The 13,219-nt window shown below is 41.3% G+C and overlaps 1 protein-coding gene and 1 long non-coding RNA gene across 2 annotated transcripts; both read left to right on the forward strand.

Moving 5' to 3' along the window:
• The first annotated feature begins 6,897 nt into the window (after nucleotides 1-6,897).
• Nucleotides 6,898-7,577, forward strand: LOC111635513. The gene is made up of 3 exons (XM_023380489.1): nucleotides 6,898-7,128; nucleotides 7,201-7,387; nucleotides 7,463-7,577. The coding sequence occupies exons 1-2, from the start codon at nucleotides 6,913-6,915 to the stop codon at nucleotides 7,357-7,359; spliced, it is 375 nt and encodes a 124-aa protein (XP_023236257.1). The 5' UTR covers nucleotides 6,898-6,912; the 3' UTR covers nucleotides 7,360-7,387; nucleotides 7,463-7,577.
• A 2,472-nt stretch (nucleotides 7,578-10,049) lies between these two features.
• Nucleotides 10,050-10,696, forward strand: LOC111635496. Its single transcript, XR_002758391.1, has 3 exons — nucleotides 10,050-10,281; nucleotides 10,352-10,500; nucleotides 10,573-10,696. It is a non-coding gene; the product is annotated as an uncharacterized LOC111635496 (long non-coding RNA).
• Nucleotides 10,697-13,219: the final 2,523 nt, after the last annotated feature.

Genomic DNA, 13,219 nt, shown 5'->3' on the forward strand with positions numbered 1-13,219 from the left:
TACTTTTCTCTATTGTCTATCTCCTCTCCCTCCCCCTTTCCTTACCCTCTTAACCGCCGGCTACATACTTCGTGTACGGCCGAAGTCTTTCTTGTATGTATGATTGTATACGTGACGGAGAGCGCCGCTTCTACTTCCGGCCGTTTTTCCGGAAGTGGAAACGGCGCGTGACCCGGACGTTTTTTTCCAGATACTGGCGGCGCTGTACTCCGTGGCGGTGCTGTTGGCGGCCGGAAGAGGCTACCTGACTACAGGCGGAGAAGAATTCGTCTCCGACATGGTGAAGATCCGCTCTTCTTTGTCCTCGGTTCGACCGACGGACGGAAGACACGACCACTGACTTTGTTTCGGACGAGATTCCCGAATCGCTCCTTCCGTTTTCGTTTTGTAATTTATCTATATTACCGATTAAAGTGTTTCCGTTCTCGAATTTCTTTTCGCTAGAAGCGGAATCCTCCAGAAATGAGAATTTTGGCCCAGTTCTTCTCGGCGTTACTCGCGCGCGTTACCGGAATCCCACCCGCGCCGTAGGGCACGAGAGTTGAAAACTTCGACGGAAGAGGGCGCCTAAGTCGTTTCCGGATTGGAAGCCAGTTCCTAATGGAAAGCGTAGTGGCGTCGCGGCGGTGTACGGCGGCCTCTAGCGGTGAAAAAAAGGAAATTGAAAGGTTTATAATTACGGCCGTACGGAAGGAATTTTTCTCCTCGGCACTAAATATTGATTCCGAAAAACCGGGAGAGCGATCGATACGAAGGAACTAGGCCAGGCATGGCCAACATACGGCCCGCGGGCCAGATCCGGCCCGTCTAATGAATTTATGTTGCTGGCGATCAATCTTTCAATAAGAGCTACTGAAGTCTCGAATAGCTCGATGAAAAATTCTGACGCGTAAAAGAACGGTCAACAACTCACTGCGCGTTTAGAGTTAACCCTCCAGTACAAATATCGTAGGTACAGCGTAGGATGTTGATAAAGCGTGATAATGTGAAAAATATATCTGTAATCTCTATGTACAATTCAGTCTCTACGGGGTGACACCACAATGAGATCTCGCACCGCCTCAAAATTTTCCTAGAGCAGCCTCTGGTTCGGCCCGGGGACAAAAACTGTTGGCCACCCCCGAACTAGGCGTTTTAATCGTTTTTCCGTGCACGTAATAATCGAAGTACCGGCCCGGAAAAAGGGCTCTCTCGTGGTTTTTAGAAAATTATAAATTGGGAATGGGAATGAGGAAATTTTTGCAGAAAGGGTTCCGTCAAAGGTTGGAGGAGGAAAAACAAATTAGCCTAGAAGTCGCGGTCATTCGTACCTAAACGTAAACCTAAATTTATAGAAAAATTTTCCTACGGATGACTAAATTAAAATATTTATTAATCGAAAATTTATTCTACCGAGGTACCACCTCGGTACTCCACCCGCTAGAATAAATTTTCGATTTTCGAGCTATCACCGTATTTGATGTACGCGATGGCATCGAGGGATTAATTAATTGCGTTAATTTGGGATACTCCTATTTACGTATATAGTAAAACTTATACAGCGTTACACATCTCAAACGTCTGTAATGTTTAACGTAATTCGTATTCGTTTTACGTTACTTTCGACTTCTCCGATTCGAATTTTAATATGTATTTTATCCACAGTGATTCTAACAATTGGATTTTCATGAAACTTCCAGAGTTAGTCTGGTAATATATTAATACGAGTATCTTTGCATAATGTACGAACGATGCGGGCTTCGCCAGTTCGAATGCAACCCGCCGGAAATCCCTTTGGTATCTTCCTTTTCTCACGAGGGGAAAGCGAATTACTTAATAACGGAAATTCGACTTCGTTAACACTATGATAAAAAGCGGAGAAATTCGGCCGACGAAACATCGCGGTGCAATTAAACGAGAGAAGAGAATTTGCATGCTCGTCCCTTACTTCATTAGGCCTTTGTTTAGCAGTCGACCTCGTATCGCTTTTAGAACCGTAACCGTAATTATTCCTTCCGTTCTCGTTACGTTATTCGTATTTAAGCGGTCACGAAAGTGGGTTGCGTGACGGCCGTCTTCCTCCGAAACTAGACCTACTTTCTTCCACCGCCATTCTTCTTACACTACTTATACAATGCTAGAGTTAGTCGACACCCTATTTGATTAGGGTGAACGATGCTACGCTGGAAGGCGCGCGCCCCTGGTATTTCTCCACGTGACGCTCTCCTTCCGGTTGGCGAATATCCCTTCGGAAGGAAGCGTTCCTCCGCGTTGACTGGGACGACGACGATTCCCACGCTTCCTTCGAGGACGGGAAGATCACGTCGGGAACCGGACCCCGTCCTTGGAGGGGAGAAGAGTAAATCACCTTTCCGGGACTTATAAAAGCGCGGAGGATCCCGACGGCCGTAGATATGGAGCGTGTAACTTGGCGGGTAAGTGACACCTCTTCCTGCTGTCTCCTCCCACCTCTCGCCCTTCATCTCCTCCTTTTTTCAGTTTAGCTGTGTCCTGACGCTGTTGGCGCTGTGGTCGGCTTCCGCCCGACCTCCCCCCGCCCACCACCCGGGACCGTGGGTGGGTCGGGAGGTGATGTTCGGGTCTAGCATCGATCACGGAGTGTGGACGGTGGGTCGTCCTCCCCTTCCTCTACCTCCCGAGCTCGTTCCTCGTCCGCACTTCCCCTACAGCTTCGGCTTCTACAGGAAAATCGGATGACGTCGTTCCTCTCTCTTTCTTCGCAACGTCGTGTGACGTAATAAAGGCGCATCGTCGTATTTCTGGACTTTTTTCTTCATTATCCGAAATTATTTCGTAACGAATTTCTGCACGCGAGTAAGTGTACGAGGTTTAATAGTAACCAACGTGTCCCAAATAAACAAAAAGCTTTTGACTGGTCTCTTGACGTTTGTTAACGGAAGCTCTTGTGTTACGTACTGTACATTTCCGGTATGTTACGTAATAGCGTTTTTTCGCTCCTTAAATCGATGGTATCTCGGCCACTCGAAGGGTTCTCGGATATTGCGCTTAAACACACGCGGTGGCCGCCATTGTTTTCTATTGTCTCCAGTAAAAGCAGTCGAATAAATAGAATTTTGGCGCGTAAATTGTTTATTCGTGTCTGCATTCCATTAATTTTATCTCGGGTTCTCAAATTAACTCTTTGACGGGTAGATCGCGATCGACCGTCGTTTCCGATTAAGTCTCGATTTTCTGACTAGACGTAAAATAATAAAAAAGAAATAACCCCGGTCATCCGAAAAGTTCTTCGCGCGCGGGCGCCATTTTTTAGACTACCGTTCGAAAACTAAATTAACAATTTTAATTACAATACGATGTACCGTACAAAAAAAATCTGGTTAATTACATTAAAACAATAAGAACGTAACAAGTAACAAACATTTATAAAATTTACCGCTTAATTTAATAATTATTCTAGAAATACAACTGTATCGCGAGGTGCCACCAGCGGTTTAAAATATACCGATATTTAAAATAGAGTTAATGTATCGGGTTGCCGACAGCTGGCGCCGGAGTCGCTTTGCGGCGAGAAGAGGTGGGTTTATCCATTCGATTAGTAGGTAGTTCTACCATTTTCAATCATTTTTATAATTTTTTTCCACGAGAAAAAGAAACGACAGCGTGCCGAATAAGTGTTTGTGACCGGTTGTAAGTCTGGCTACCTGCAAATCTAATTTTTACACCACTTCCGTAAGTGAAAAGAATTACGACTCGCAAGAAAATCGCGAGTACCTCGTACGTAACTCGCATTTTGATCGATTAAAAATTATGTACGTATAATTGAGGGTAGACTTGAGATATTTGTAGGGCTCTAGTCTACTCATTTCGGGCCACTTTAAAACGATATTTAAACGAAATTCGGACGGGTTTTAGCGCGTTGGTGCCATCTGTCGACCGGTAATTGAATTATTTTCTTCACGCGTGTCGATGATTGTCTTCCCGGACAAAAACGAGGTGACGTAATACTTTTGGGGAAAATCCCCGCGTGGCTCGAAAAACTTGGGAGCCGTAACGATTCCTACACCTATAAACAAGAAATTAAATTTTCGTGACTGCGTTTTTTTTAATAGAGAAGCATTTTACGTATTTAATTCGTTAAAAAATGGCCTCGCGATTCACCTACAAAAAAGTGGATAACCGAGTAAGGCCGTTACGTCACCTTAGGTATAAAAGAAGTGACACAAACGGGTTGGGGTTTAGTGCCGCCGAAGAAGTCGTCGGATAAAAATGTAATTAATTACGAAGAATTTTCTGGTAACAAAAGGATTTCTACACCCGTAAATCTTCGTATAAAATCGTTTTGGGGTTGCCGTAAGTCCAGAATTCGCTTTGGTAAACGAGAAAGCGCGAGATTTTTTTTGAACTTCGGAACGATATAAAAAAGAAAGCCGACAACGTTGATGCCGGACTTTTCCGGCATTGTTTGTTTTCGTCCGTAATAATTGCTACCATTATCTTCGAGTCTTCGGATGAACAAATCTGGGAGATGTTAAGGGAATGAGGTTATATCTCCGGAACCAACCATCCGATTTTTATAAAAATTTCTAGAAACATTCTCCTCTAATTCACAAACCTTGGTATAAATTTTCAGAAATTTTCGACTAAAGGCGCGGGAGTTATTAAGCTTAAAAATGGGTGAAGAAAATAGTGCCTCACACACTAACATCCAAACATACCGAAAAAAACACGCAAATTTCTTTGCATTTCAAGGTCCTCCGAATCCAAAAAGGTAAAAGTCTCGAGGGGGTAATTTTTTGTCCGATTGCCATACTTTTCCTCTGTTACATAACAGCCGGGAAAGTAAAAGAGAATCGCAAATCCTCAGTTCTTTACAAAATCCTCAGAGAATTGTTTCCCATTGACTTCATTATAATTAAGATAATGCGACAATGCGGACGTGATAAAGGGATATTGCGTTAGAAATCTATTTTCTTTTCGCGTAGTCGCTCTCGTATTCGCATTCTGTATAGAATTTGCCGTGTTTCGTCGGTGACGTCATTTTTATCCTTTGCCAATTCGCGAGAGGTGTCTTCGTGGCCGTAAGATAAAATAACTAAAGGATGACGTATCGTCACGTCATTTAAATTGAACGTGTCAAAATTAGAACCCTCGCAAACGAGATTCTACGGCATTTTTATTACTTTTTTCGTATATAAAATGCGAAAGGGACCGTGTAAAACGTGAAGATTTAGTATTTTCGGGTTGGAAACCGGCTCGTGCGACGAGCGCAAACGTCTTCCGGAAACGTAAACTTCCCGGAAGTGGCACTAATATCGAGGGGTACGCTACTTTTCCCATAGGAAATGTGGCGATATTTGAAAGACATCGTTTAGGGGTTTGAATCTAGAACCGAGTATAATATCCACCTTTTAATTTAAGGGTCGTCCGGTTATTAAATTCGAAGGTTTTAGTAAAATTCCGGCTTTCGATGGAGTGACCTCGAATTCTCTGGCCGACACGCCTTATCTACTCTTCGCGAACGTATGCCCGACACACGTCACAAAGAACAGGTGGATTCCGAGTCGCTTCGTTTATATTACGACACAGAAAAAATCATTTTTGCTTTGGGTAAATAATAAAAGGCATCGATCGTTTCTGTATTATTTCTCCATCGGGGTCATTCTAAATAGGAAAAATGGATGCTTCCAGCCGCTTAAAGCACCGGTGGGGGATGCAATTAACGTACGGCGTAAAATAAATATTCAGTGATACAATGTAACCTTAAAGCAACCGTCGAAAAGGAGGATAATAGCGAGGTGTGGCCGGGAAATTACACGTTCGAGGACGATTAATTCTCTATCTCCTCGTTTAATAAAGGAAAGAAAATCTTAAAAATTCCCTTCGCCTCTTTAACAATTGTCGATTTATTCGATTCCCGACGACTCCAAAGATTTCTGAAACTCGGAGACCAGAGATACAAGTCGACCCCCTATAATACTGCTGATTATTCCGTTTTATATGAATTTCATGTTGTACGAGTCACTTATATTTTACAAATATGTGTGCCGGGCTGTGAACGGCTCACGTATTTGTAAAATCTAAGTGACTCGTACAACATGGAATTCATATAAAACGGAATAATCAGCAGTATTATAGGGGGGTCGACTGTATTCTTATATTTAAATTTAAAACACGCCATCCAACTGGTGAATCGCGAACCCCATTATCTGGTAATTAGCCCGATCTCCGAAGAGCGGGTTGGGAAGCTCGAAACTACGGTGTGTAAAACGTATATTAAAATGAGAATCTTCCAAATGATCTTGGAATTTTGATTAGTATCGAGTCGACTTCTTTTTTTTTTTAAATAATTGCGGTAGATGTAAATTTAGACGGAAATATATTAAAATATTGCGAAACTTAAACTGGCAAATTCCCAAAAAATTGAACAAGAGGGGAATTAAATAAATAAAGAATAAACGAAGGAATATTCAAACCACAACCGATATTAAAAAGTATTAATTAATTGATAAAAACACGGGAGCATTTGTTAATAAACACCGGAATACATAACTTATCTAGTGTTTAATTAAGTAATAATTCTTTACGCTTCTGGTCTTCCGGACGATTTATTTTAGGATTTTAGGGTATTATTTCAATAATTTTTGGCCCCAAACGAGCTTTCTGTTAATTAATAAATTAATTTTTTAAAAGAAAATTCCCTAAAACTTGTAGGGAAAACATTTATTGTCAGTAATTATCGAATGGCACTTTGTTTCTCTTTTCTTTAATAATTAAATTAAGGGAGGGAGTTGTATTTTTGATCTTTAAGTACGTTTATTAAACCAGCGAAATGTTTTGCGCGAAAGAGAAAGAAACAAAAAACAAAAGGCCCACGCCGACTCGTTTTCTATTATATTCCGAAGAAGGGGGAAAGTATCGAAGATCGCCTTATTTTTGACGGCCGACGTAACAATGGGCAATCGGGCCACACCCAGTAGACCTTCGCCACCGAACGCTCCTTCCCGAAATTCTGGTGGCGTGCCAGGCGGGGATGAGGCGGGAAGGACATCTTCGGTGGATCCTCCTCCTCCTCCCTTCCTATATAAACTGCGGGGATCGAACCTTCGTCAATCAGCTCGAAATCTCCCGAGTACCAACAACTCCACTTCGTCAAACATGCAGACTTTGGTGAGTATCCCGCTTCCCTCCTTTCTCTCTTCCTTTCTCCTAATTAATTTTTAACCTTCTCGTTTTTTGCAGATCTTCGTCTTGTTGTTGGCCCTTCTGGCCGTCACCTTAGCCGTGCCTTACTACGGCTACGGCTACTACGGTAACTACTACAGTGGCTATCCCTACGGTGGCTACTACGGTTCTGCCTACTACGGCAACCCCTACTACTCTGGCTTGCTGTGGAAGTAAATTTCGAGTCCTTTGATTCCTCCGACCGGTGGGTGCCTCCGTCCTTCTTCTCCCTTCGCTCCCAATTACATTTTCAATAATATTTCTCTCCCTTCCGTTTCAGGCGAAAGAAGATGAACTCGGATCCCGCAGTCCACTTTCCTCTTCGACGTAACACTCCGATTCTTCTGTAAATTCTTCTCTTTATTTCAATAAATACTTTTTCCGTATTGAAAACACTCGCCTTTCTTTTTTCTCGAAACGGTCGCCAGTCGTGTTTCGGGCGTTACACGCGTAAATTCTCGTGCGGATGCGGTGGAAAATGGCGTAAACTGTGAGGCCGAAAGCTCGAAAATTATATTGGAACGTATTGTCGCTTTATACCAGACTTTCCTACATTCGCTACGCAGTACAGTCGATTTTAATTACAATTATTTCGGTTATTTCCGTTCAAAAATCGAAAAAATCACGACGGCAATTCATTTTCTCTTCTAACTTTCGGCCAGCCAGCACCCGGTTAAAACGACGTCACAGATTCTACGTCATAATTAAATACGTCTGTATTTTTTTCGACCGTCGACGACGCGATTACTCTACTCGCAACTGGAAGGGACGGGAGGAAAAAGTGGATTAAAGGTGGGAAGAAAGGTTAAAAGTAAAAAAATAAAGTTTACGAAAGAGAAAACGAAGTGGAAGAGGAGAGAGAAGAGGAAAAACGGGTCGCGCCCACCCGAATCTTCTCTCGGGGCGTGCCGGTCCCGCCAAGGTCTACCTCTTTCCGATATTCTTTCGTGACGGAGGATAAATGGAAAATATTGTAGTTCTATTCCGGTTTTCCTTTACGGAAATGGTCCGAAACACCTTCCTTAAATAATTTTATTCTTGGACGAACTTCGATACTTTGTCGAAAGTCGCCATCTTGTTTTAAACGGAGGAATTTTCCAGTGTCGTTTCCAACCGAAACACGACGTTCCGAAGCATTATTGTAAGAATATTTATAATTTTTCATTTCGTTCTCTTATAATAAAATGAAAACAATAAAAATAAATCTATTTTTCGAAACTTAATTCAAAATGGCGATCCCGTCCAATGAAATACAATTATTTCCTTTGATTTTTTATACATAAGCCTTAGTTGTTGTCAATAGTAAACTTTAGAATTAATTACTGTCAACCCCCCTATAACACAGTTGATTTTTCCGTTTTATATGAATTCCATGTTGTACGAGTCACTTAGATTTTACAAATACGCGAGCCGTTCACAGCCAGGCACACGTATTTGTAAAATCTAAGTGACTCGTACAACATGGAATTCATATAAAACGGAAAAATCAACAGTGTTATAGGGGGGTCGACTGTATATTAAATTGTTTATTAAATAAATAATTATAAACTGCAAAATAAATCCATCTAAAATAATTACCGGGACCATTTCGTATCACGTGGTCCGAATCTTTAATCGAATCCTTCCGTTACGTATCAAATAGTTGACGGACGAGTTGTCCGTGGCACGCGGGACTTCTGACGTAATAATAATACGTCTGTGTTAATTAACATTTATTTTGACAAATTAACGAATGTTTTATAATCAAATTTCTAAGAAATTTGAAAGTGCGCAGCCGGGTTCTCGGTCCGAGGCCCGAAAAACCGACGTCCCAGCCGGTCCCGCTCACAAACCGAACTAAAGAAAGGTTTATGTCACGAATTTATATGTTTCTAGTTCGGAATTAACGTCGGAATCACTAATATAAACTACAGTATTAATTGATTCCAAACAGGTGTCGGCGTTACGCGGGTGGGTGTAAAGGTCCACCAGTGGCCGAGTGGATTCCGTCTCCGCTCGTAACGGCGGTGAACGGATCCTAAACACTGGGAGTTCGGTTGTGTGTTCGATCGGACAGGCTGGCAGCTTGGAGTTTTCTGGGTTTTCTTCTTGCGGATGACGCCTAAATAGGGGCCAGCCGCCCATATCTATCCCCCTTCGTGTATCTTCCGGCCGTCTTCTATAAGGCCAGCTCTTCCCTATCTCCTGTTCTTCTTCCCTTCGGAGTAAAAGCGAATAGCAATACACTCCTTTATATCCGGGAAAGGAAAGGTGTGCGTAAAGCCGTTCGAAAGATGCTGCCAGATTAAAAAATTTAACAACTAATTTAAAAAATCTGTTAAAAAGCAATAACAGAATGTGTTTCTGTTATATTTTGGAAGTTTGTAGGGGCCAGATGCGGTAGAGAAGGTATTAGAGAGCGCTCAGCCATCGACTGGTTGGGCGATCTTGTAATATTTAGCCTAATAATAAAGGGTGCCGCAACCTGCGAGGGATTGTTTCGGTGTGGCCCGAGTCCGAGAAGATTACGAACGGCTGTCTTATTCGCGCGATAAACGAGAATTTAGGCCATCTCGTAACAAATTTTTATATTGAAATTTTGAATTCCCGTTATTGTTTCGCCATATTTCTGGTGTTAATACGTACGAAAATATCAAATTTACTCTCACGTCCGTCGATTCTTTTGTAAGAAATACGAATTTTATGCTTTCACCGGCGCAGATTTTAAGAAAATAATTTCGGAATCTCGCCCACCTGAAAATGATTTGGGATTAAATTTCGATTTAGAGTGGGTTGCGGTTGCGAGAATTTCTCGCCCGTCCGTTCTTACCACCGCCAGAAAAAGGGCGGAGTCGACAGAAGCTCGAGCCGGGATCTTCCCCTACCGGATAATCGAGTTTTCGGCTGGTTCATCGAAAGTATCCGGCCCCGTTTCGAGGTCGAGACGTCGCGTGCCTAGCGTATTCCGGCCCGGACGGAGAGAGACCTTAGCCCTGCCCTTTGTCCGTTCGTGAGCCGAATAATAACACCGCTTCCGCTTCCGACTCTTCCACTATATAAAAAGAGCGGACGGCTGGGACCGACCATCGATCCGACAAATCGTTCAACATGAAACTGCTGGTAAGTGCTTCTCTATTATCCCTTAGCTGCCGTTCGTCGTCGCCATTCTAAAGTCTCTTTCCTTGTGTAGTTCTTCTTCGCTTTCTTAGTCCTGTTGGCAGTCGCCTCGGCCGTCTTGCCATACTACGGCTACGGTTATCTGCCCGTGGCTCGTTACACCTACTCCTCCTATTACGGACACCCATACGCCTACGGATACTACGGTTTCCTGCGATAGAGGTAAGTCCTCCTCTTCTCTAATTGCCGTTCCTCCACTCCCGTCTCTCATCCGTAATCTTTGTCTTCTTCCAGGATTACCCACGCCTTCGTCTCGACGCAAAATACCCATCTCGGGATGCCATCTTCGCTCTTCTGTGACTCTCGTGTAGTCTCTTCTTTCTTTATAAATAAATTTTAGCATTTTTCTTTAAAAATACTTCGTGTTTTCTCGTAACGTTAACTTTAAACGGTTTCTTTAAGGCCCGGCCACCGGCTTACGCGGTAGTTTAATGGCGATGTTCGGTTGTCGCGTTTATATTCCTAATTAAACGACACGAGAAAATGCCCTTATAAGCGAATAAAAACCAGATTATTTAATATATAAAGCGAAACAAAAGTATTAAATCGTTAACAAAGCGCGGTATTTTCTCGAAATTGACGGTAACAAGATGGAGAATCTTCTCGAAAATAGTTAGTAATACTCATTTTAGAGCAAGGGTGTCCAACCTTTTTGTTTCTCTGGGCCGCATTGGAAGAAGTCGAGGAGTTTTGGGCCACAAGTATATATAATATATAGGCCTACTTGTGGCCCAATATACAAGTATATTTAACGTTTCTCACTACTACATCTTTTGTCCTTTCTCATCTTTTTCTCCTTTTCCCAAATTTGGGTCTATAATCCTTCGAGTCACAACTCCAGTTTTATTTAGTAAACTTTCCTCATTCACGCATCTCCAAGTATTTAAAAATATTTTCTTTCCACTCAAAAATAAAATACGAATAAAGGTTTACGGCTTTGTGAAACTTTTTTTTGAGTTTATGCCGTTGAAATAAATAAATAATAATAAAAATTAAAACACTTGTCGGTTTGTTTACACGTTTATTGGGCCGCATTGGAACTTGCCTCGGGCCGCGGCGTTGAACACCCCTGTGTATTTCTTACGGCTTTTGATGGAAAGGCAGGTTGGGCGGAAGACGATGCATTAAAACTCGATTTAGAGCTATTATTAAAGTTTTCGATTTTCTCGCCCGGTTCAAAATGGCCAACGCCGATGACAAAAAAAAACCTTTTGTTAATTTAATTTATGAAAGAAAGAACGATCGGAAGCGAGTCGAGGCGGTTAACTCTAGCAAAGTATTTTTATATTTTACTAGCTGCAAGGACCCGCTTCGCTGGGCAAAAAGTAACGATAGTGAAGATTAAGATAATTACATTATAACTAATCTTACCCGTTTTCACAGAATGCAAGAATTAGGTCCCCGTTTCCAGACTAATTAGAGAATTTTTACGTTTAGTCATACGAACTATTTTCAACGTTTCTGGAACGTTTACAATCGTTCTCTAATCGAACCAATATTCGAATTTAATTCGAACAAATTCGAACAAAACATTCGAAATAGAAAGCCACTTTCAACCACTTTCAGCCTCATATCTCCCGCACCCTTATAGCTATCGAGACGCAGCCACCCCTATGCACGAATGGAGACTCGGGGCTACCACCACATAAAAACACCATTCACGTGCGATGTGTAGTTTTGGCGGAAAAGTGAAATATAGGGACATACACGTCCATTTTTATAGGCCTATATATAGATATAGATATAGATATAGATATAGATTTTCAAAAAAAAAAAAAAAAAATAACAGGCCGGGTAGGCCTTTTACAAACATCTTAGAACAAGTCTAACAAAACAAAACAAAAAGAGTTAGTAAAAACAATTAAACGGGACTCGAACTGAGAAGAAAAAGAGAAAATTTACACTTCTTTTCGAACCGTTTAGATCGATTGATAACAATAATCGCTGTAACTTACAATTTTTTCCCTTTTTTTACGATGCTTTTGAAGATTTCGTAAGGTACGGTAAAATTCAGACACCGATTCCGTAACATTTAGATGTAGCGATTTTGTGCCACCCGAAGTACGTCGATGGCGTATAAAGATGCGGTTGCCCACATTATAATACTATATATTTTCCACGTAACTGTTTAATGTTTTTAAGATGTTGTTTAAATTCTCTGGAAGAGTTGTAATATTGGCGTGAGAATAAGTTATGGCTATATCGTCGGCATACGTAAGTATATTATCTTTTGATATACGATTAAACGGATCATTGATGTACAGTACGTTTGAAAAGCGGAGGACCTAGAACTGAACCTCGGGGAATACCTTTGTTTGGCTTAAAGAAACTAGAGATAGTCTGCCCAATTTTCACGTAGTAAGTTCTATTTTGTTTTTTTTTTTTTCGTATTCTTTGTTTAAAAGATATTTATCTGTAAAAACAAGTAAGATAGTATATAAATAATCAGCTAATTGGTCATTATTTATTATACTTTTATCTTATTTTACGCTATTATTTTGATACGTCCTTAATTGTTTGGTTTGTCTTTCTCGGAAACATTTTCTATATAGGTCTATACGTAGGCTATATACTTCTTCTCCATACCTGCGAGCGATGCGAGAAATTTCCATGGAAAAGATCAAATTTCCGACATTTAAATCTAGAAAATTTGGGAACGTATCGAGAAAATAACGGAAGCGTTTCTATTCCGATATAATTAAAATTTGTGGGCCGAAAACTTTCTTTCTTCATTTTCTTTCGGTCTCTTCTCCGTATTCGTTGCATCTGGCCTTACGCTTCTAAGTTTGTTTCCTGGCGTTTACGTAATCTTACACGCGACAATTCTAATCTATATCTATACTAATATTATAAAGAAATAATGTTTGTAAGTATGTATGTA

Source organism: Centruroides sculpturatus, unplaced genomic scaffold, assembly GCF_000671375.1.
Source record: "Centruroides sculpturatus isolate CEXI.00-Female unplaced genomic scaffold, Cexi_2.0 scaffold978, whole genome shotgun sequence".
In the NCBI taxonomy this organism is placed as follows: domain Eukaryota; kingdom Metazoa; phylum Arthropoda; class Arachnida; order Scorpiones; family Buthidae; genus Centruroides; species Centruroides sculpturatus.

Bases quoted from the DNA above. Each gene is read 5' to 3' on its own strand.
- LOC111635513 (XM_023380489.1), top strand. From the start codon at position 6,913: ATGGGCAATCGGGCCACACCCAGTAGACCTTCGCCACCGAACGCTCCT. The intron at 7,129-7,200 runs GTGAGTATCCCG...CGTTTTTTGCAG, and splicing joins CGTCAAACATGCAGACTTTG to ATCTTCGTCTTGTTGTTGGC.